Source organism: Gracilinanus agilis, chromosome 2 (assembly GCF_016433145.1).
Source record: "Gracilinanus agilis isolate LMUSP501 chromosome 2, AgileGrace, whole genome shotgun sequence".
Classification (NCBI taxonomy): Eukaryota; Metazoa; Chordata; class Mammalia; order Didelphimorphia; family Didelphidae; genus Gracilinanus; species Gracilinanus agilis.
In genome coordinates, this window is record NC_058131.1 from 342,954,078 (window position 1) to 342,976,983 (window position 22,906).

Genomic DNA, 22,906 nt, shown 5'->3' on the forward strand with positions numbered 1-22,906 from the left:
AAGGAATCACTTTCTGACTGGCAAGAAGCTTTAATCCAATTCCTGCCCTTCCCAAATATAACAAACAGTTCCAAATCCAAATGAAGCACATAATATCAAAAGAAATCGAGGGAGCCCTGATGGGATCTTCTACATAGAAGGGGTGGGGGTGGTGCTGAGCATTTCTTCCCTGGAAAAAGACCCATGGCCACTCTAATGGGACCCACTGTGTGCTGGGGTCACATTCCCCCCACCCCTTTCCCAGTATACCAGCTCTGTCCTGAGAAGGCCTCCCTTTCCTTTCTGGAGAAAATCAAAGTTCTACATCCATTCACCTTGTCCCTGAGCAAGTGGAGCCAGGCAAGGAACCTTTTCTAAATGGCCTTTGAAGAGGCCAGATTAGCACCATAGATTCCAAGCTGCTGCTCATCAGCTTAGGAGGTGGCTTCATGCTTGGATTTCCCACCAAGCAGGCCTTCGGAGGGTCCTGGGGGGGGGGGGTTGGGGAGGACATCAGGATCTGCACGATTTCACCCTGGCTATTGCCAACTTAAGAATGGCTCTACTTTGCTGAGATTCCCCCTATTTGATTGAGAAGAATCCCTGCTTCCATAGCATTTTCTCTCTTAGGAATGGAAACAAAGGACAAGACGGGATCATAGCACTTAGAGCTAGATGGAGGTCTTCAAGATCATCTCCAGCCCCTTTCATTTTACAGATGAGGAAACAAGGCCCAAAGATCTTGACTTGTCCAAAGTCACATAGGTTCTAAATAGTCAAGCTGGGGTTTCAATCCATGCTCTATCTCCAAATATTAAATTCTTTTCATGACACCACTGGATCAGCCAAGGACCCAACTTCCCAGAGGCCTGTGCTTAGTAGAAGGTGCTTTTCTAGATGGGATGGCAATGGATATGAAAGGAAGGAAAAAAAAAAGACAAACCAGTCTCACAAGTTCTTGTATCTTTAGGAACTTCCATTGTTGAACGCTATCTTCGTTCTTTTCTTTGAAGGCCTGCTTTCCTTCCCCTGAGAAAAAAGTAGATGCCTATAATGTCCTTTTAGAGGAAGGGGAGGTCTCCAAGGAAAAACTCAACCATCTCTAGGTTGAATCCCCCTCAGGTTGTGTTGTCAGACCTAGAAATGGAGGCTCCTCATAGAAATGCAAAGCTGCCATGTATGGGGGGGAAAAAGTCCCAGGAGGATGAGCCTGGGCCTGGAGATCCTGCTGAGAACAAAGTCTGAGGTGGGCCTGAAGGAGAAGCCCAGGTGGGATGAGAATGGGAACAGAGGAAAGAATCTGGTTTCCATGGAGCAAAGGAGAATGGAAGTCTTTGAGGAAGCTAGCTCCTCCTGGTGATGGAGATAGAACCTCCTAACACAGACATTGCCCAAATGGACATGCATGTCTAGGGCTTGGTGGCTAGAATCCTGTGGGCCTGATCAATGATCTGGGTATGAATGAAAAAGCCTCAAAGAGGCTACTGAGTCCAATCTCCTTTCTCCAAGTCATAACAACCAACATCCATGGCACTCCTGGATTTTCTAGTTTTGAGTTGCACTGAGAATGGCCAGTGCGTGTATTTGGCAAATGAGAATTATCCTGGAAGTTCCCCAAAATGGTTTTTCACTGTGATTGGGGGGAGGGGAGGTGAGTTGTAGCAGCAGAAAGGAGAACCTCGAGGGGCTTGAGCTGAGTTTGACCCTGTATCAGCTTGGCTAATTCTCCTGCTGCTCTCCAGGCACTGGCAGAGGCCCAATGTGCTCTGACAATTCAGCCACTTTGGCTTGGCAGTCCATGAGGCCATCCCGAAGGCTGATGATCTCCTGGGAATGGGCAACTAGGGTTCTGTTCAGTTGGTCCATGTGACCCCACATCCCCCTTACCCGTCTCAGGACCTCATCCTGAAGGCTGTCCAGGCCTCCCGCAATAAGGCCAAGCTTGCCACACGTGCTCTCTATCTGGGCTACCCGTTGCTCGAAGTGGCCCACCTCCTGCTGCACGTTCCTCGCTGCATCTTGGCAACTGCTCAGGTCACTGGTGACCCTGGCTTTGAACCTCTCCAGGTCCCCTTTGAGATTCGTGACCTGTTTGTTACTCACCAAGAGTTTAGATCCCTGATCACTGATTCTGGCTTGGATCGAGTGGACCTCATCCTCCACTCTCCTCTCCCGCTCATCAAGCGAGGAGTTGACATACGAGACGGTGTCCGAGTACTGGCTGACGGAGTCTTTGAGGCCAGTGAGGGATTTGCTAACGGTGTTAAGGTTGATCTTGAGCAGAGTGATTTCTCCTTGTAGAGAGCTGGTTGCTGCTTTCTCCAGCTGTCTCTGGATTTCCGAGACGGTGGCATTGAGCTTCTGAAGGAGGTCAGCATTGCTGTCCACCTGGAGCAGCAGGGCTCTGCTCTTGCTCTGACAGTCTTTCACTTCTGTGGTCAGGGTTTCTATATCTTTGGAAGTGGAGCCAGTAGAACATAAGCTCTCCAGGGAGGTGAGCCTGCTCTCTACCACGGCTAGCTCCCGGATGGTCTGCTGCCCAGTGTTGGCCAACTCCATCTCCACCAGTGGCAGGTTTACCCCTTCCGTAGATCTCAGGGTACTGATGTTTCCCAGCTCACCTACGATGGTCATGAACCGATCCTCCATGGTCTGCATTCTATCCTCCACTGTGGTTCTGATGCCATCTAGCTCAGATCCCACTAACCCCTTCATGCCTTCTTCTAGGTCTTGGCAACAGCCACCTACCCCTCCCTCAGTAGCATTAAGCCTGGCCTCCAGGTCTTCCAATCGCTGGTCAATAAAGTTGTCCAGGATGGTGGTGGAGATTGGGCTGATCTCCCCATCTAACTGTGGGGCCTGACTCCTCTGGGCTTCAGCGAGGGTGTGCAGACCCTTCTCAAGGATGTCCATCCTCTCAGTGACAAATGTCAAGTGGCTACAGCAGTCTTCCGCCATGGTCAGCCCCTGGATCTGAGTCTCCAGCAGGGACAGCTCTTTTTTAATCTCCAGCTCTTTGCCATCCAGGCTCTGCTGCAGCCTGAGGCTCGTGGCTTTCTCCTCCTCACACTGCTGCTGCAGCTCCTTGATCCGGAAGTCACATGTGGCCTGCAGGTCCAGTAGTTTCTTCTCAAAACCATCCAACAGGTCACCCCAGAGGTGACTCAATCTCTGGTCAATATATTCTTCCAGCAGAGTCAGGGAGGTGAGCGGAGATGGCCGAGTCCCCTCCAGCAGGTGTTTTATTTGAGTATCATGACCCAGAACCAGGCTGTGAACCTCATCTAACAGGCTGGTCTTGGTCTTAAGGACATCACTCACTTCGGTTACTTTGGTCAGGATCTCTCCTAGTGTTGGAAATGGACCCCCTGCTTTATCTGCAGGATCTATGACTCCTCCAGGGATTATTCCAAAGCCCACAGGGGCATCTGGGGCAGTGGGGGGATTCCCCAGGGCCCCAGTCATCCTGCTGCTGTCCTCGTGAATAGTCAGCTGAAGGTGGTCTCCTAGCCCAGCCACAAGTCCACTGAGGGTACCATAGGACTGAGTGAGGCGCTGGACATCACCCTCCAGCCGAGCTAGCCTTTCACCGAACAGCCCCGAACCTTTCCTACCTGAGAAGGAGAAAATGGAATAGCAGGATGTAGAAGGGAATTCCTAGAGTTATACCCCTCAATCACCCTTCAGAAAAGACTACAGGCTTATAAAGACTAGAAGTGACCATTGGAAGTCATCCAGTCCAACCTCTTCATCTTATAAATAAGAAACTGAGGCCCAGAGATAGAAGATGACTACCCAAGGTCACACAAACAGCAAGTAGCAGTGAGAATTCAAAATCAAGCCTAGTTGTCCTCCCCACCCTACCCCAGGCCACTAGATTCCATCAATGGAGTGTGAGAAAGAAGGTTCTGGGTACTCTGTCCCTGGGACCTGCTATCTCCCAACTTAGATTGGCCCTCAAGGTCCTCCCTACAGACCTAACTTCTGATGCCTTGTTCAAGGAACTCTCCAGGAGCTGGCTACTCATTGTCTCACCGTAGGGATGGCTCTTGGTTCCTGGGAAGGGGCTGGTGGGCAGTCTGGCATAAGGTGGCACTCTGGGGCCTAAAAACGGCTTCTGCCCAGAAGGAGTCTGGGGGCCTGGCTGAGGGAGAAATGTCCCCGAGTCAGGGAGAGGGTCAGAGCAGCCTTCTCCTGTCAGGCCCTGGCAGCAACGCCAGGCCAACTCCGTGATGGTCTTGTAGCCGATCTTGTATCTGGGCCTAAGGAGTGTGCGGTACCTGGGATGGAGAAGAGATTGATATCTTTCACTAGTGATGACAGTAAGAGGACTCACTCTTGAGTAGACCGCTCGGCACAGGCTGAACTATTGTCAAGGCTTCTGGGTCTCAGCCCTTGTCCCGTACCCCATTCAGGTCAGCTCAACCACATACCCCTTGGCCTAAAAGAATGCAGAAAACCAGTAGAACGGGAGAAGGAAAAGAGGCTGTCATAGTTTGTGGCAACCATATTCTGAGAGCACAGTGGTAATAATTGCCCTTTGTGGCTCCTAACAAGCCCCTACAAGGTTAATGTTGCACGTGTTATTCCCATGTTAAACAATGAGGAAACCGAGTCTTGGAGAGGTTAAAATGGCCTGCTCCTTAGTCACTCGGATGGTGTATCAGCTGAGATCTAAACCCAGGTGCTCTGACTACAAGTCCAGCATTCTTTCCAGTAGACCCACTCTATCCAAGTCAATACAAATGACTTGGACACACAAACGGGCATAGCTAGTTTTTCTCTCCGTCCTCCCTCCAAAACTCCTCCGCCTCTTTCTTGAGGAGCATTAGTGGTGGCTTTAGGTTACAGCATCGGGACTTCTTCCACCAGTCAGGCACAAGCACATAGCCCACGGGGTCCTTGGGGGCAAGGGGAAGAGGGGAAGGATGATAGTGGTGGGTACCCTTTTCTTGGACTGAGGCTACAGGATCCCAGGCACCCAGGGACCTAAATATAGCCTGAGGGGGTCTTCCCTTGATCTGCTCTTTTTTTGTTGTTGATGTTGTTGTTCCTCTTTCCCTTCTTATTCTCTCTTCGGTCTAGAGGTGAGGTGATCCATAGAGCCCTATGGTGGCTACTGCAGGTGTACCCTATGTCATGGGCTGAGAAGCCATCGCTTCTAAACATAGATGCTGATTATCACTACTCACACTACATCTGGAGTATTAAGTTATGCAGACACTGGTGATCACAGGATAAAAGTTTCAACAGAAAAGATCTTAGAGGTCATCAAATAACCCCATCCCCATTTTACAGATTGGATCTTGCCCACAGTCATGTTGCCAGGAAGGATCTGTGACTGAATTCAAACCCAGGTCTTTATGATTCTGACTCTGGTACTCTACTCCCCCTCACTGAGCATCCAGAAGAGGGCAGTCAGGATTGGGAAGCCCCTCAAGTCTATGCCATATGAAGTCTTGGTAAAGGAATAGAGGTGAGAAGGAGAGGAAAATGTTGACTTCTTTTAAGTGCTTGACATATAGTCATTGGGAAGACGGATTTGGTTTTTTCTCTGTTCCCCAGTAGACAAAACTAGGAGAAACGTGGGGAAGATATAAAGAAGATAACTTATAAGTGGCAGAACTGTGTAAAGAAAGAATGGGCAGCCTCAGGAAGGGTGGGCTCCCCAAGACTTATAAGACATGTTCTAAAGGAGGTTCTTTTTTACTATGGGTTGCACTAAGTGATCCATGAGACCCCTCCTTGTGTCCTTGAGAACTGACTTAATTAAGTGATGCTATCTATGGGCAGAACTTTAAGCTAGAGTCCCATCTTGGCTGGGAGGCTCATTTCTCTCAATCTAACCCTCTTGTAGCTATAAAGAGGTGGCAAGATAGAGTGTCCTCTTTATGGAATCCTCTGGAGGCTACCTCCCTTCCTAAGAGTTCTCAGACCCTAGGCCACAGCTAGTGGCCGAGTGGCATCTTAGTGGGCTTGGGATCAAGAGACCTGAGTTTGAATTCCCAGCCTAACACTTCGGAGTTGCCTGCCTTTAGGTAGGACCTTCTATTTCTATGAGCCTCTGTTTTCTCGTCTATAAAAAAAATGTGCCCTGCAGACTAGAGTTGTTATTGTGTCCACATCTACTTCCGCCTGAAAAACCTAGATGATTCTGGCATAAACCTCAGTTATCTCATATCTCCCCTGTCTGCCAAACTTTGAGCTTCCCTCTCCTTCCAGCCAGCCAGGTCTGAGCACCTCTAGCTGAATCCCACCCTGAAGACATATCCGGCCCTTTAGTAAGGGTGGGAAAGGGAGAGGGGATGCTGTTGGAGTTAGCAGGTTAAGAGCTGGATGCGACTGGCCTTGTGACTTCAGGGGCAAAAAGCTGAGGGCAGGCCAGTGACTGAGTCCTGGAATTGGAATTGAGTCCTGGAATTCCGGCTTGGAATCCTCCCCTCTGCTGGCCCCTCTTCCCCCTCCAACTGGGAAGGTAACCTTGGTGGAAGGGAGAACTGAGGGGTTGAGGGGAGGCAGGAGAGGGGCGGGTGGGGACAGTGATGGAGGGGGAGCCCCTGAGAAGTCCCCCTTCCCTGCCTACCAGGCAGAGAACCCCCTACGTTCCAGCCTCTTGGCTCCTGCCTGCTCCCACTGGAGAGGTCCACATGACTTGAAGGTTTCCACTCCTCCCGGGCCTGTTCCATGATCTCAGCTGCAGGCAGCATGACCGCCCTGGCTTTCTAGGATTCAGGGGGAGGCCGGAGGGCAGGACTGTACAGGCTGGCTCCCTGGTTCTCACTGTACATATGGTGCATCCCCACACAGACTCACACCTACACCCCTTCCAGAGACATATGCACATTGGCTCCCCTTCACATGCACATGCACGGACATGCACTTTGAAACACATACATGCACACACCTACACACTTTTCCAGAAACGAATCCAGTCATACACTGATCTAACCTTCCATGGATGCCCAGGCATTCCCACTTTCTAAGAGTACACAGGCACACTCACTCGGACACACGCGGGGATATGGGCACAGCTTCTAAGAGATCAATACCCAGGCACTTCTACCCTCATGTATATACATGCCTGAACACATACTCCCACAGATACACACACACACACACACACACACACACACACACACACACACACACACACACACACACACGGTCTTAACCTCCTATACTTAATGCCTACTTGGCCTCATTAGGCTTTCTTAATATTTTTTTTTGTCCTGGACTCTGTTGGCAGTCTGGTAAAGCCTTTGGACCTCTTCTCAGAGTAATGTTTTGTTTGTTTGTTTTAAATTCATAATAGAAGGAAACGCTGAATTTTAGTTAGAGCTTAGTGAAAATAAATGTGATTTTTTTTTCCCCAGCCAAGTTCACAGATTCCCTAAAATCTGTCCAGGTTAAGAACTATCTTCTTTCCTCTGCTTCCTCACCATCTGCCCCTCTCCCCAGTAACCCCTTTACAATCTGGCTTCGATGGCCACCACTCTTCTGAAACTCTACTCTCTTCCAGCATGGAGATCTGTAAGACCATTTCTTACTCCTCATCGTCCAGGACTTCTCTGCAATATTGGATCACTTCCCTCTCCTGAATTCTCCCTCCTCCCTTGGCCTCTGTGACTCTACTATCCTCCCCTCCCTCTGTAAACTAAGTTCTAAGGGTACTCACACCACAGTTCCTGGGCATTTGGGGCCCCAGCTGCACTTGTGATACTCCGCTTTGATGTAGCTTTCAGCTCCATCCTGCAAAATGCATGTCACGTTCTTCTGGACCACATAAGCACAGAGCATGCTGGGAAGACAGAGCAGTCTGTCAAGGTCTTTGGCCTCAGTGCCTTCCCTCTTAGAATACATTTCTTCTCTCCCCTTTCCTGCCCCATATGCCTTCTTCCCTTTACTTCTCAACATAAATCCTTGGCATCAAACCCTACCCACCTCCCAAACAGGTCTCTCCACTTTTCTCCTTAGGAGCCTTCCTATAGACATAGACCCAGTGGCTGCCTGACCCCTAAAACCCAAGATAGATGGAGTCTATCTACTCACCAAGCTAAAGTTCTGTTCTGTTCTTTCGTTATTATTATTTGGCAATCTTAGAATTTTAAGTTTGGTAACCATCAATAAAAGCAAATATTTGAATACCATTAAAAACCATCATAGATGAAATTGTACACTTCAAATTCTTATAATGTTAAAAATGTGCTTATAGCCATAATAAAATAAGGTTAAAATTTTTTGTTTGTTTTGTTTCTCCCTTGACATCCCCATCTCTTTTTCTCTTGGTATTTTTAAAAAATATTTTGTGGCCATTAGTTTTGCATAGTTGTAGTTGGTATATAGTGCCAATTTTATATAATCTCCCATAATTACAACCAGGATATATTATTGCCAAGCTGTTTTCCATATCACTTTATGCAAGCCTTTCTGAGCCGCTTGCAGTTTTCATATTTGCCTTTTCTTAGAGTGTAGTAATACCCTGATGATGCCACGATTTACTCAGCCAATGCTCTGATGGGCATAGAATGTGGATTACTTACTGAAGGTTCTCAGCTACCCCCACCACCTGTAGGAGAGGACCACTTGCTGAGGATTAGTGCCTCAGTTTGTGGCAGTTTAATTATTCAAAGTCCCAGGATGTGCTAGAGACCCTCTTGGTATTGCTTGGGGCCCAAAGTTTCTAGTTCCTCTACTGACCAAGTCCCACTCAGTTTCCCCAGAGCTCTACTCAAAACCAGGGTATCTCAGTCCCCCTCTCTCATGCTGGTACTGTGATCCCATCTATTTTAGCACATGGACTCAAGAGATTCCATAAATTCCTAGAGAAGGCCTTACGAGGACTTCAGGGAAGATGAAAGAGTGAGGTCAAAGGAAGCCCACATCCTCAACATCCCCCTCAAAACCAGCAGCTACATGTAAAACTAAAGAAATTGGGAAAACTCCCAGAAATCCTTAACAGCTCACATTCATAGAGCATTTGAAGGTTATTTAGTGCTTTGCACACATCACTTCATTTTCTCCTCACAACACTTTTGTGAGGTAGATGCTATTAAGAATTCCATTTAACAGATAGGGATTTATGTCACCTCAACTGTCCAGGGGAAGATTTAAATTCCTGTCTTCCAAACTCCAAGTCTAGCATCCACCTACAGCGCTACAGAAAAGAAGAAGCCTTGACAGCCACTTTGTAACTTCTAGGTTCTTCCATCCAGAGTCAGGGGACAGGCTTAAAATTCAGATTATGCCATTTAATAGCTGTCTGACTTTGAGCAAGTTGCTTAATTTCTCTGTGTCTTAGACTCCTTCCCAGGAAAATTAAGGGGTTGTACTAAATGATCTCGGGGGTACCTCTAACCTTCGGTCCCATGACCTAGTAGCTAGCCCCTTCAGGTTTGGTTTAGTGCTTATGGGAAGAGCCTCTCAAGTAAAAACCCTTTGGTTTCTATCAATAGAGAAATTGGGAATCAGCTAAAGCAATTGACCCAAAATCCCATAGGCATTCCCATGCTTGGAATCCTGGGCCAAGCACCTGTTCTGCATGACCTAGTGAGGGAGTTCGTGGCCTGGGAGAGGACCCCCATCCCACTCCCAGCCCTTGAACATCAGGCACACATGCTGAATATTGCCTGGGGCTCAGGGCATGCAGGATACTATGCTGGGACATCTAGAATGAAAACAGCAGCATATTGCCTCAGAGCCAAGCTGGAGAAAGAAATGAGGTGGACAGGGAGTGAGGACAGGGAGAACTGAGGCCAGGGAAAGCACAAACAGGCCCCTAGCCATCCTGAAAGACCCTATGTTGTCTACTTATCCTTTGTCTCTCTAGCCGGATGATCAGATTGGTGCCCTCATCCCAGGCTCTATGAAGGGGTTTGTGAAAAGGGGGCTTTGAGGATTGGTGAGGGGAGGCCAGCTCGGGGGCTGGGTCTGGACTCTCAGACAGCCCCTCCTTCCTCTCCCAGCACCTGGGGCCGGGCTCCCTAGCTCTGCCTGATGTTTGCACTTCGAGCAGCTGGAAAATGTGACTTTCCTGGAAATGTTTCCGTGGGCATGGCCAGTGTTCCAGTCTCCATCCTATTAGGCCTCCTTTGGCTTATTTGTCTTCCCAAACCCCACATCCTTTCCTTCCTGGCCTTCTTAAGTAAGGACATAATTCTCAAAGAAAAAAATGCCCTCCTTCCCCACTCCAGCACCCATATCACCCATTTTACCTCTCCAACTGCTTCTCCCAGGAGGAGGCAAGAAGAGAGGAGGGAGGGATGTGAAAAGAGAAAGGAGGGAGGAGAAAGAAGGGGAGGGGAAGAAAAAACACCAGAGAGGGAGTCAAAAGAAGAAAAGAAAGGAGTTGGGGGGAGATCACAGAGACAGGAGAGGAGGAAAGGAAGGGGAGGGAGACAGAGAAAGAGAGGGAAAGGGGGGGCAGGGAGAGAGAGGGAGCGAGTGAGGAAGGGAGGGGGTAGGAGGAGAGGGAGAAATTTTGGGAAAGTAGAAGAGGGAGTGAATTGGCAGCTAGAACCTTTGTTTTAAACCATACGACCCTCTCCTCCAAACAGGGTCCTCTCCCCTCCTCCAGTCCCCCAGCCCCGGGGGCCGCACCGGGGGAGAAAGAGGAGAGTGTAGATATGGGGGGCTGGGGGAGGGGGAGCTGCTTCTTACTTGTGCTGCCCCTCACGGAGCCGCGGGCTGGATCCCGTCGTGTACAGGTTGTAGCGGCCGCGGCTAGGCGGGCCGGGCCGGGGAAAGTAGGTCCCCTTCGCCTGCGCGCAGGAGATCAGTGTCCCGACGCACAGCCAGAGCCGAAGCCAGCGCGCCCCCGGGTCCGGGGGCCCCATCCCTATCCCCGCCGCCCCCCGGCCCGCAAGCTGGGGGCTTGGCACTGATGCTGCTGCTCCCTCTCTGTTTTACTGCCCGCCTGCTTCGGTCCGGCACCGGCAGAATCACTTGGAGAGTGTGGGCCCGAGTTTTGATCTCCAAAAGAGCAAGCCCAAATCAGTGGCAAAGAATGTCCCGAGGAGACACGAGCCCCGCAGAGCTCCCCGATACCTCCCCTCACACAGAGCCCGAACCCCTTGACTCCCCCGCTCCGGCCCCTCTCCCTGTGAGCCCCCTTCCCCAGATTCAACTTCCCTCGAGATCTCTGGAGCACCCTCCCCTGAACCCCCACTCTCGGAGCCCCAGGCGAGCTCCTCTATCACCTCTTCCTGAGCCCTTGCCCCTGTAGTTGCTGGAGCCCCTGAACTTCTCGTTCTAAACCCCAGCTTCCAGAATCCCTGTCTAGCCTCTGGACCGCCCAGAAGCCCCTTCCTCCAGTTTGGAGCCCCCACCCTCCTTCCCTGAGTCCCACTGCCTCAAGCCCCAGCCCGCAGGCCACCCGCCCTCCCCTCCTCCTGCTGGGCCCTGGCCCGGGGGCTCCGGCTCCCGCTCCGACTCGGGCTCCCGCGCACCCAGGAGCTCGCTGCCCGGGGCGGGCTTGTGCTTTTGTAGCGCCTGCGGTCCCGCTGTCTCCACCGGCGCTGGCGGCGGGGCTGGAGAGGGGAGAGGAGGGGCGGGGAGGCCGGCGGGAGAGGGGCGGGCTCTCCATAGATTAGCATAAACTGCTCTCGTTCCCTCGGCCTCTTCCCCCAGCCCCAGACCTCACCCCATCCCGGAGCAAATCCGAGACCCCACAACCCGGGGGCCTAAGAAGAAGGAGCTGGTGGGCTATGCCCTTCTAACTCGGCTCAGAACAGGACCCTGGCCCGCCTGAGCGGCCTCAGGGTGCGCCAGGGTGCTCCGAGTGGGCAGCATCACCCCCCTCCTCCCAGCTTCTGTAGAAGCGGGGGTGGGAGCAGCATATTGATAGAGGTCTGCTTTCCTCCAGCAGGGAAGAGAGGATCACCTCCTTGTCCTCTGCCCTGCTCGGACCCCATCTGGAGCATGGGCTCAGTTCTGGGCACCAAGGCAGGGGGAGCGCACTGACAAGTAGGCTGCACGCTGGGTGATGAGTTGCCACCGCATGAATTCTTCCAGATGATCTATCTCATAAGGCACAGCCTAGAGGTCTTGTGCAGAGGGTGTGGAGGGAGTGCCCACTCCGGGAAGACCGGAGATCTCTGAAGTATTGGAAAACAGAAGAGTGTTCGGAAAAGGCCGATCAGCTGGGGGAGAGCTGGACACCGACCTACCTTAGGAAGCTCCTTTGATGGAACGGGGTGCTGAGCTCTGAGAAGAGGCTTAGGAGAAATATACTCACAGCAGTCAAATGTTAAATGGTTATTTTCTGCAAAAGATCAAACCTGCCTCTACTTGGCCCCGGAAGGCAGGACAAAGGAGCAATGGGTGCCCATTAACAGAAGGAGAAGGTTTGAACTTCTTAAGGAAAACAACCATTAGAGCTGTCGCAGTGTGATGGGCAGCCTGAGCAAAGGGAGAATGATTTTTCCATCACTAGTGATATGAATGAAAGGGTGCTACAGAGGATATTACTGGCCAGGTACAGGCTAGACTACACACAGCTTAACCTTGCTAAGCCTCAGTTTACAAGTTTAAAAAAAAAAACAACTCTCAAATTCAGGGCTTTGGACTCCAGGATCTCTAGCTCTGAGATTTTGAAATCTCTCTCAACTCTGAGACAGTGATTCTGAGACCCCAGCCTCCCCTCCCACCCTCTCTTCTCTGACCACCCTGGATGTTCCTCTGAGAATGTAGAATCACCCGGCTTTGTGAATGGGCAAAGCTCCCTACATCTCCTTATGCCTTCCCCTTATCAGGATCACATAGAATGAATGGAATAGTCATATCTTCTAGCCACATTCATCCTCCTTCACCTCCTGGAAGAATTTGGTCACATTCAATAACCTGGACTCTGCTGAAAACTGTCTACCTGTCCATCCATTCTACAGCACTGGCCTTGGAGTCAGTCCTGAGACCTGAATCCATATGCCCACTACAACAATGACTTTGGCAAGTTAATTTACTTTCCATACCTCCGTTTCCTCATCTTTAAAATAAATGCAGGGGGCATCTGGGTAGCTCAGTAGATTGAGAGCCAGGCCTAGAGACAGGAGGTTCTGAGTTCAAATCTAGCCTCATACACTTCCTAGCTGTGTGACCCTGGGCAAGTCACTTGACCCCCATTGTCTAGCCTTTACTGCTCTTTTGCCTTAGAACCAATACACAGTATAGATTCTAAGATGGAAGGTAAGGGTTAACAAATAAAATAAAATACATGTAATAGTACTTTCAATAACTAGTTCACAGTTTTGTTGTTAGGAGGGTGAACTCTGAGAACTCTAAAATCCCATAGAAATGGGAGCTATTATTATTCATCTTATTGTTTTTCAGTCATTTTCTCTGTGTCCAATTTTTCATGACCCTTTGAGGGAGGGTGGATATTCTTGGCAAAGATATTAGAGTGTTTTGCCATTTCCTTCTCATTTTACAGAAGAGGAAATTGAGGCAAACAGGGTTAAATGATTTGCCCAGCCAGGGTCACACAACTAGTGTCTGAAGATAGATTTGAACTCAGGTCTTTCTGACTCCAAATCTAGCACTCTATCTACTGTACTAGGAGCTGTCCAAAAACTCAAATCCCATCTTCCCTGCACAGGCATTCTTTCCTGACCAAGCCAAACCAGAGCAGTTTCCATACCTGTCTCCCATTCCTAGCATTATCCCTGGAGTCAGATGATCCAGATTCAAATCCAGCCTCAAATGTTTACTACTCTAATGTTTACTATGGGTAACTTGCTTAACTTCCCCAGGGCTTCAGTTTCCTTATCTGCAAAATGAGTGGGCCTGGACTCTAGATGGTCTCTGAGGTCCTTTTCTATGGTTTTATGACCTCTGCCTCCCTATTGAAACAGCAGTGTGGATTCTCTCATGAGTCACTTCACAAAATATCCCTGGTTTCTTTGACATGGGATCACCCTTTGTCTATGAAGAGATCCAATCCTTCCTAGATCAGTTTCCCCCGGGAGAAGAGAAACCGTTCTCTGGTGACCAAGTTTCTAATGATAAATTTCTCTTCTCTTAGGCCAGTCCTCAAAGGACAGAGGCTGCATCCACCAAGCAGTTCAAACTTGATTTTTGTCGTTGCTGAGTTTTCAGTTGTGTCTGACTCTTTATGAGCACATTTGGGGTTTTCTTGGTGAAGACACTGGAGAGGTTTGATTTGCCATTTCCTTCTCCAGCTCATTTCACAGAGGAGGAAACTGAGGCAAACAGGGGCAGGTGACTTGCATAGGGTCACACAGCTAGAATCTGAGGTGAGATCTTTGAACTCAGGAAGATGAATCTTCCTGACTCAAGGGCTGGTGGTTTATATATTACTTCCATCTAGCTGCTTCTCAACATCAGTTAGTCCTGCCAAAGCCTTGCCTCTAATGGCACTGTCTTCAAGAACCTCAGGCCAGGGGCAGGTGGGTGGCTCAGTGAATATAGAGCCAGGCCCGAGATAGGAGGTCCTGGGTTCAAATATGACCTCAGACATTTCCTAGCTCTGTGTGATCCTGGACAAGTCACTTACCTCCCATTGGCTACCCATTACTGCTCTTTTGCCTTGGAACCAATACTTCGTATTTATTCTAAGACAAAAGGTAAGAGTTTTAAAAAAGAAAAAAGAAGAACCCAACTAAGGTTATGTTAAGTCATGACATCAGAATAGATCTCCAGGGGAGCTAAATAAAATAATATTTAATAATGATTTTAAAGAGAGAAGTTCTGGGTTTAAATCCTGCTTCAAACACATAAAAACAACTTAACTTCTCACTTTCCCCAGGCAAGTCTCAGACAGTAAATCGCAAACCAGTTGTACACATTCATAGGTAGAAGTATTCCTCCTATCCTTCTTTCTCCCTCTCCATTGAAGTCACAACTGTGGATTTCTCCTCCCACTCTACCCCCAAATTAAGAGAGGTCACCCATTATCTTTTCTTTCATATTCTCAGGGCTTAGCACAGTTGGGGGAGAACTCAATAAGCACTTAACTGCTTGTTGATAGGTCAGAAAAAGAGAAAATGAGCCAATCATAGATGGAGAATTTTGTACTTGCACCCCTCAGAAAACTGTTCGTAGTACAGTGCCCAGCACATAGTAGGTGCTTACTAGATGTTAATTGACTGTCTGGCTTGTCTGACTGATTGCTTTGTCATTTGCTTCTTGTGTGTCCTTAGGCAAGTCATTTCACTTTAGGGACTTTAGGGAAACTCAGCTTCCCCATCTGTAAAATAAGGACTAGATGACTTCTGAGATCCTCCCAATTTTCTATCTATGATTTCATGATCCCAAGCACTCTAAGTGGAGAGTTTATGGAAGAAGATGCATAAAAATCACACAGGCATTGCAATGAGATGGCATAGAAAGAATTTGATGTGTACTTAGGGAGGATCCATACTGAGGAAATAGACCTACTAAAGTATCAGTAAAGAGTGATAAGAATAATGGGGCACATGGGCTTCACTGGGACACAGCTGAAATCAAGAGATCTAGAGGAAGACACATAGGGTGCAGTTAAGATGGAAGCTTTACTGGGGGACATGGGTTAGGACTAAGGGCAGCTGGTGGTGAAGTGGATATAGCTGTTGGACCTGGAGTCCTAAGATCAAATCTGGCCTCAGACACTTACTAGCTGTGTGGCCCTGGCTAAGTCACTTAACCCTGTTTACTGAGGTAAAAAAAAAAACAAAACTGAGGTTTCTCATCTGTAAAATAAGCTGGAGAAGGAAATGGCAGACCTCTCCAGTATCTTTACCAAGAAACCTCCCCAATCTGAAGGAATGGCGAATACTATTGTGCTGTAAGAAATGATGAAGAGGAGGATTTCAGAAAGAGTTGGAAAGACCTACAAGAACTGATACAGAGTGAAATAAGCAGAACCAGAAAACACTGTACACAGTAACAGAAATATTATGGAATGATGAACTGTGATAGACTTTGCTACTAAAAGCAATGCAATGATCCAGTACAATTCTGAGTATTTATGACAAAGAATGCTATCTACTTCTAGAGAAAGAACTATTGGAGTTGGGATGCAGAAGAAAACATGATTGTTCACTTTAGTTTATTTGGGGGTTTGGGTTTTACATGATTATTCTCTTACAAAAATGAACAATATAGGAATAGGTTTTGTATGATAATACACATTTAAAATTGCTTACCAGATCAGAGGAATGGGAGGAAAGGGACAAAGAGAGATCAATGGAATCACATAACTTCAGAAACATGTGGAAAAATGTTATTCCGTATAATTTGGAAAATAAAATATCTCTACCAAAAAAAAAAAAAAAAAGAAAAGAAAACCTCCTGAAAAAGGAGTCATGAAGAGTCTGATATGACTGAAACAACTGAACAACAACATAGTAAATATGAGGAAACTGAGACTCAGAAAATTTGAATGATTTGTTGGGGTTCACAAAATCACTGAGTTGGGACTTGAATTTAGATCTTCTGACTCCAAGGCCAGTACTTTTCTTATTCTTTCTCTCCCTCCCCTCAACACCCCCAAAAAGGGAAACAAGGGCAAGTGTGATAATTAGATTAAGTCTACACTGCCCATCTTTAGATTTAATCACCAAAGGTGAGAAGACCTTTAATTCTGGGAGGTCCATAACCCAAGTGTGCTAGAGTCAACTGACTGCCCCCTAGGCAGTACTATGAGAATCATCTATTATGATTGGACATGAAAATTAGGAGGGAGGAACAAGAAGTGACGCATAAGTGACCCCTTTAAAAGGAGAAGGTCTTCAGTCAGCGAAGTTCTTTGGTGGAAGAAAGCATCTGGTGAGGACCTCTTCTGGTTCATGGAGGAGTGTTGGAATGCTGATACTCTGGTGGGACCTCAGACTGCTTCCCTTTGAACTGTCACGTGGGTAAGTTAGGCTGGCTCTCTCCTCCCTTGGCGTTTCTGGAGGCTCTACCCTCAGGGAGACCTCTCTTGCCTCTCTAATTGTAAAAGGCCTTGTGGCTAGAAGCCTTGTTTAATGAACCTTTGTGCCCCTCTGCTGGGCCTCTAAATTCTTACCTGGTCCAGGCCTCTGGTCTGGGCCAGAGTTTCTCTCTCAATTTCCCTACCTTCAACCTTCCTAATTATAAATAAATAAACTTCCATAAAAGTCAATTTTGATTTGAGATTATTCTTAATTGAGAATTGATAATAGTTCAATCCTCTGGAGACCACCTTTAATACATTGAACCCATAAAACCCCTTTTTCCCCCTTACACAAGCTTGGACACAGCAAAAGCTGGTAGATGGGCTAGTGGAAGGCTGGATGAAGCCAATGTGATCTGCTTCAAGACCTGGCTTTATTAGGTGCCAGAGGAGTTGACAGGGAACAGAGAGGCCCTGAAGTGATGTGTTGCTTTCTCTTTCTTCCTAGATGCTTGCTCCAAAGAGGTGTGAAGAAAGGTTTATGAAGGATTTAGTTCTATGTTTGGGTTTGGATGGAGGAAGAAGGAGATTCATCACCCAAGCAGATAACTGGGAGGTGTGGGGATCCACAGCCACTCATACAGGAAGGGCATGGACAGAGAAGATTCCTGCTCCCTTATGAAACTGCCATAGTTGGTCTTTGAGGTCCCTTCAAGCTAAGAGGCTGGGATTCTGTGAACACTGATTGGTTGAAGTCCTGGCTCTCACTGAAATAAATTTCGGGTCTTCTTCCCTAGGAATTAGGGCTCTCTATGATCCAAGGTTTCTCACCTTCCTTAGCTGGAGAAAGGAGGACCTGAGTTCAAATTTGACCTCAGACACTCACCAGCTGTGTGACTCTGGGCAAGTCATTTAACTCCTAGAAAAGGAACAAACCACTCCAGTATCTTTGCCAAGAAAATCCCATGGAAACATGGTTTCTCCTTTCTTCTCTTTGTTGCTGTATAGTCATGTTCAGCTCTTTATGACCCCATGGATTACACTTCCATGGAGTCTTCTTGGCAAAGATACTGGAGTGGTTTGCCATTTCCTTCTCTAGGAGTTGTGACTTGCCCAAAGTCACATAGCTAGTTTGTGTCTGAGGCCACATTTGAATTCAGGTCTTCCTTACTACCAGGTTCAGGGCTCTGTCCACTGAGCCATCTAACTATCTAACTACCTCTTCTCCTCCTTACCCTCATTAAAAACCAAGGCTATAAGCAGGTCAAAAAGACATTTGCATGAGTTTACAGTTAGGCAAAATCAGCCCAATCAGACAAATAAAGAAACCAGGACATTCTGGTTGAGACTGTATGGAGAGCACACAGCACCATCCTCGCCATCCCTGCCTGGGTAGCTGCCTTTTGGCTTCTCTCCAAGCCCTTCCTTGTAGGTTGGCCTGCCAGGTCAGGCTCTGAGTCTTTCCTAGCCATCCTCACTTTCCCCCAGTCATCAGTATCAAATGACTTACACTCCATTTCTACCTGAGACTTTAAGGGTTAAAAGAATACCTTCCCACATTCACTTTCCCTCTGGATGGGGGTAGGGGCGCAGCAGCGCCCCCTAACCCAGAAAACTTGTCACCTCATCTTCCCTTCCTATTGTCCCTTGGCTTATGATAGGGGGATCCCTGGGTACTGGCACTGTCTCATTGCCCCTTACCCAAACCAGTCATACCCGTCTCCAGCCCTGACCCTACAGTGCTACCCTGAGACCCAACTAAGGGGGCTGGAGTCCCCAGAAGGTGAGTCACCAGTCTGAAGTCACAGAGGAGGAGAGGAAAAGAAAAGAAAATGAGGACAGGGAGTGGGGGTAGAGGGAAGCAAAGGGACAGATAGAGACAGACAGAGACAGAGAGAAAGAGTGAATATGTGGGAGAGAGGGACAGAGAGAGACAGAGAGAGACAGAGGGAGGGAGGGAGAGAGTGACAATGAGTGACTGTGTATGTGAGAGAGCCAGAGACAGACAGAGAGAATGAGAGAAAGAAGAGAAGGAGGGAGGGACAGAAAGACAGAGACAGAGATAGAGAGACAGAGAGAGGAAGAAGAAGAGGAGGAGGAGGAGGAGGAGGAGGAGGAGGAGGAGGAGGAGGAGGAGGAGGAGGTGGAGGAAGAGGAGGAGGAGGTTGTTAACATTACAGTCTCTTATCCCTCCAGGTACTCTCTACCACTAGACTATTGCTCCTGGGAATCAGCTGGAACTTGGAATAAATACTGTACTTCCCTCCTCGACCCCCTCCTTTGCCCTCCCAGTCCCCTTCCAAGTTGATTGTCTCTCCCAGGTGGGATCCCTGGCTCCTTCCTCTCCTGGCTCCAGATGCTCCAGATGCTTGGTTCTGGGGTTGACAGAGAAGAGGGAGGAAAAAGGATGCAGAGAGAGGAGGCTGAAGTTTGAAGACTGAGACTATCCCTTCTCTGTCCCTCAAGCCTGAGCCAGCAGGAGAGGCCCAGCTCAAACCCTGAAGGAGGAAGAGGCGTTTTTCATAAGAAACTAATAGCAGACCTGACCTCTCTGTGCCACTCCCCTTTAATCAGAAAAACCCTGAAGGGGCAAGGTTAGGCCCCAGCTTCTCCTGATGTGGATTTTGGGCAGAGGTTACCTGGGACCTGGCATATACTAGTTCTAGAGAACAGATGGTTAAATTTTCAGGGAGAGCATTTTGGAAATTGGCAAGTACTATGAATCAGGCTTACTTTGTTGATTGTCTAGATTTAAGAAAGTGATGGAGAAAAATGTCAGCAATGCATGTTAAACTTAAAAGTGTATCCGGCATGCATTGTTTTCCAGGGAGCTGGTTGTTAAACATTTGCCAGCACATACCTTGCCTAGTGGGAGCAGAAAATAAGGAGAGAAAGAGGGTGAAAGGAATAGAGAAGTGACTCCTGGACACGGGGTGGGGGTCCTATGAGGGAGAGGGGTTCAAAAATGTCATAGGGGTCAGAATCCAGGTGACAGGAAGGGGCAAAAATGTTTCAAGTGCATTTTTGGAAACCAGAGACAAAAGAGTGAAAAAGATTCCATCATTTCCCAACCAGGTTCTCACCCCAGTAGTCACAGACACACTCACATTTAAATACACAGAAGCTATATAAGTATAAATTATTATCAAACCCCATCACACATGTGTATCCAGAAAGCATCCGAGACCTTAGAGGTCATCTAGTCCAACTCTTCACCCCATGGGCAATTCCTTTGACCCTCTCCCAGATAGGTGGTCATCTAGTCTCTGACAAACATTTGTAGCAATTACTATTTACCATATAGTGTTCCATTATTGAACAGCTCTGATAAATAGAAATTTCTCTTTCTCTCTCTCTCTCTCTCTCTCTCTCTCTCTCTCTCTCTCTCTCTCTCTCTCTCTTCCCCTCTCTACTTACATCTCTCTTTGTCTGTATAACTGTCAGTCTCTATCTATCTATCTATCTATCTATCTATCTATCTATCTATCTATCTATCTATATGTCTGTCTATCTAGTTCTTCCTTATATTGAACCAAAATGTCAATGCAAATTATTAGATGAACTGAGCAACCAAAAAAGCCAACATCTCAGGTGGCATTAATAAAGGAAAAATGTCTGAAATCATCATGACATGGTAGACAATCATATCTTGCATTTGACACATACTAGCGACTCTAAGAACATAAGTTGCAGACCAATTGCCATTTTGCATCAGCAGAGATTTACCACGCCAAGAGTTCTTCACTCTGATGATTCCACAGGTTTGAACAAAAACCAAAAAAAAAAAACAGGGAGACAATAACCCCACTCTATTTCCTCCTCCTCCTCTCTCTCTCTCTCCCCCCCCCTCTCTCCTCCCTCTCTCTCTCTCCCTCTCTCCTTAATATATAATGAAGGGGACAATCACAACTAGTAAGTATTTAACAACTGGCTCTCCCAAAACATACACAGGAAACATTTTTAAGTTTAATCCACTTTGTTAACATTTTCTCCATCACATTCTTAAGACTAGGGACAATCCACAAATCAATCAATCCCAGAACATAAATGCTCACGCTGAAAATGGAACAATTGGCTTTCAAGAGATGGTATTACCTGCTTCTGCCACAGCACCTAGGAAGGGTGTATTTAATAAGAGCAGGCCATATTTTGGTGTTGTTATAATCAAGCTGGAATTGGTCCAGAGAAGGTCAACCAGAGAGAGCATGGAGGGTCCTGAAAATTATGCCATAGAAGGATTGATTGAAAGAATTGGGAAGGATTAAAGTGGAAGAGAAAATTGGGGAAGATGTTTACTGCTTTCAGGTGTATTTCTAGGGCCATCATGGGGATGGAGGATCGAACTTTTTCCTTTGGCTCTAGAGAAGTAGTAACAGTGGATTGAAGCTGGAGAGAAGAGGGACAGGCCACTTCTGGCCAAACAGCAGGAGGAGGTCTGAGGAGCCTATGGCTTTAGGAAGGGCAGAAGGGATCCAACAATTGTCAGGAGCACATCCAGAGGAACTAGCATCCACCTTTCTTCCTGCTTGTGACTGCTTTGTCTGAATGCCCTCAGTTCAGTTGGACCTGGCTGGCCTGGAATTTCCTTGTCAGCTGCTTCCACCATCGGGGAGCCTGGGAGATAGGCAATCCAGGCTGGCCCTCCAAGGCCCCCAAAGTCAAGACTGAGTCCTGAGCTAGGCAAGTCTCTTTTCAGCCAACCCTGTCTAGTCCTCTGAACATGCCCTCAAATTCATCAAACTGTAGCCTTGGCTAGGTCATAGAGTTGATCTCCTTGGGTGGTCTCTGCTCCTTGAATAAGTGACCAGCTGCAGGGATGGGGTATATTAAGCTGCATTTACCTCCAGATTTGGGAGGGGAGAGAGGGAGCAATGACATTTTTAAAGCCCTTAACATTTCCTCTCCTTGTTTCATAGCAAAGCTGACGTGGGGGAGCCCTTCACTTCTTTTCTTTACTCTGATCGTCTCTCGAAGATAGGAACTGGCTTGCCTTCCTTTTCTAAAGAACAACCCCTTCCTTCCCCACCTCAAGCCTTTCCACCCCTGCCTGGAAGAGGAGCTGCAGCTGGGGCTGCCCAGTTGGGATCTGTGCCTGGGATTCCAGGAACTCCAGGTGTTTCACATCTGTCCCAGACAATTCCCTAACTGGAGTATAGGGTGGAGGTTTTTCACGGACTGGCCAGAGGTGTTTCCAGCTGCAGGGCCACGTCATGTCATGGCTGCTCCATGTTGTGTTCAGAAATCCCTCCCTCTCCCCTCTGACTGTAGCCAGGGTCATTTACTCGGCAATTCTGGGGAGTGACTATCTTGTCAATCAACCAGCCATCAGAGAGCCACCCACTGCTGCTGTTTGCTCCCTCTGGGCTCAGCTTCATTGTTCTGGGGAGAGGACTAGGGATGGTGAGTGCTGGGAAGAGGAGGAGATGTTGATGATGATCAAAGAAGAGGAAGAATTCGGTGAGATGAAGAGAAGGTGGAAGAGGAGATGATGAGGGAGAGGGAAGTAGGAGGAAGGGGGAAAGAAACATAGGAGAACAAAGGAGGAAAAGAAGAAGGACATAATGGAAGGAAGAGGGAGGAGGAGGACGAAGAAGATAGGTAGGGAAAGGAGTAGATGGACAAATAGTGGGCAAAAATGAGGAGACAGAAAGGGAATTAGCATTTATAAAGTATCTGCTATGACCCAGGCACTTTATAATGATCTCATTTGACCCTCAAAAACAACCCTGTTGAGGTAGGTGCTGCTCTCCATATTACAGTTGAGGAAACTGAGATTAAGTGACTTGCCTAAGGTCACATAGCTAGTAGTGTCTGAGGTCAAATTTGAACCCAAAGCAGGTCTTCCTGGCTCCAAGTCCAGCTCTCTATCCATTGTGCCACCTAGCTGGAGGAGAGTAGGGGGGAAAGAAGGAGGGAAGGAGAGAAGGAAGAAGCTCCTCGTCTGAATGGGGAAATAAGAATTGTGTCCAAGGAACAACTAAAGAATAGTTTTGAAGTAACCTAGATCAGTCAACGTGTGAGTATGATGAAGACCAACCCTCGCCCATCCCCATCATTTCCCCCCATTAGCCACAAGAGAAC

The 22,906-nt window shown here is 47.9% G+C and overlaps 1 protein-coding gene across 1 annotated transcript; it reads right to left on the bottom strand.

Annotated features, from left to right (window-relative positions):
* Positions 1-1,698: 1,698 nt before the first annotated feature.
* Positions 1,699-22,037, bottom strand: EMILIN3 (elastin microfibril interfacer 3). The gene is made up of 7 exons (XM_044659803.1): positions 21,852-22,037; positions 11,916-12,012; positions 11,355-11,504; positions 10,636-10,813; positions 7,655-7,777; positions 4,015-4,259; positions 1,699-3,593 (listed from the first exon to the last, which is right to left on the bottom strand). Exons 1-7 carry the CDS (start codon positions 22,035-22,037, stop codon positions 1,699-1,701), a joined length of 2,874 nt encoding a protein of 957 aa, XP_044515738.1.
* Between the last annotated feature and the right edge of the window lie 869 nt (positions 22,038-22,906).

Bases quoted from the DNA above. Each gene is read 5' to 3' on its own strand.
- EMILIN3 (XM_044659803.1), bottom strand. From the start codon at position 22,037: ATGACGTGGCCCTGCAGCTGGAAACACCTCTGGCCAGTCCGTGAAAAA. The intron at 4,260-7,654 runs GTGAGTACCCTT...TCTCCATCCCAG, and splicing joins AAATGCCCAGGAACTGTGGT to GTACCGCACACTCCTTAGGC. The intron at 3,594-4,014 runs GTGAGACAATGA...TCTCCTTCTCAG, and splicing joins AACCAAGAGCCATCCCTACG to GTAGGAAAGGTTCGGGGCTG.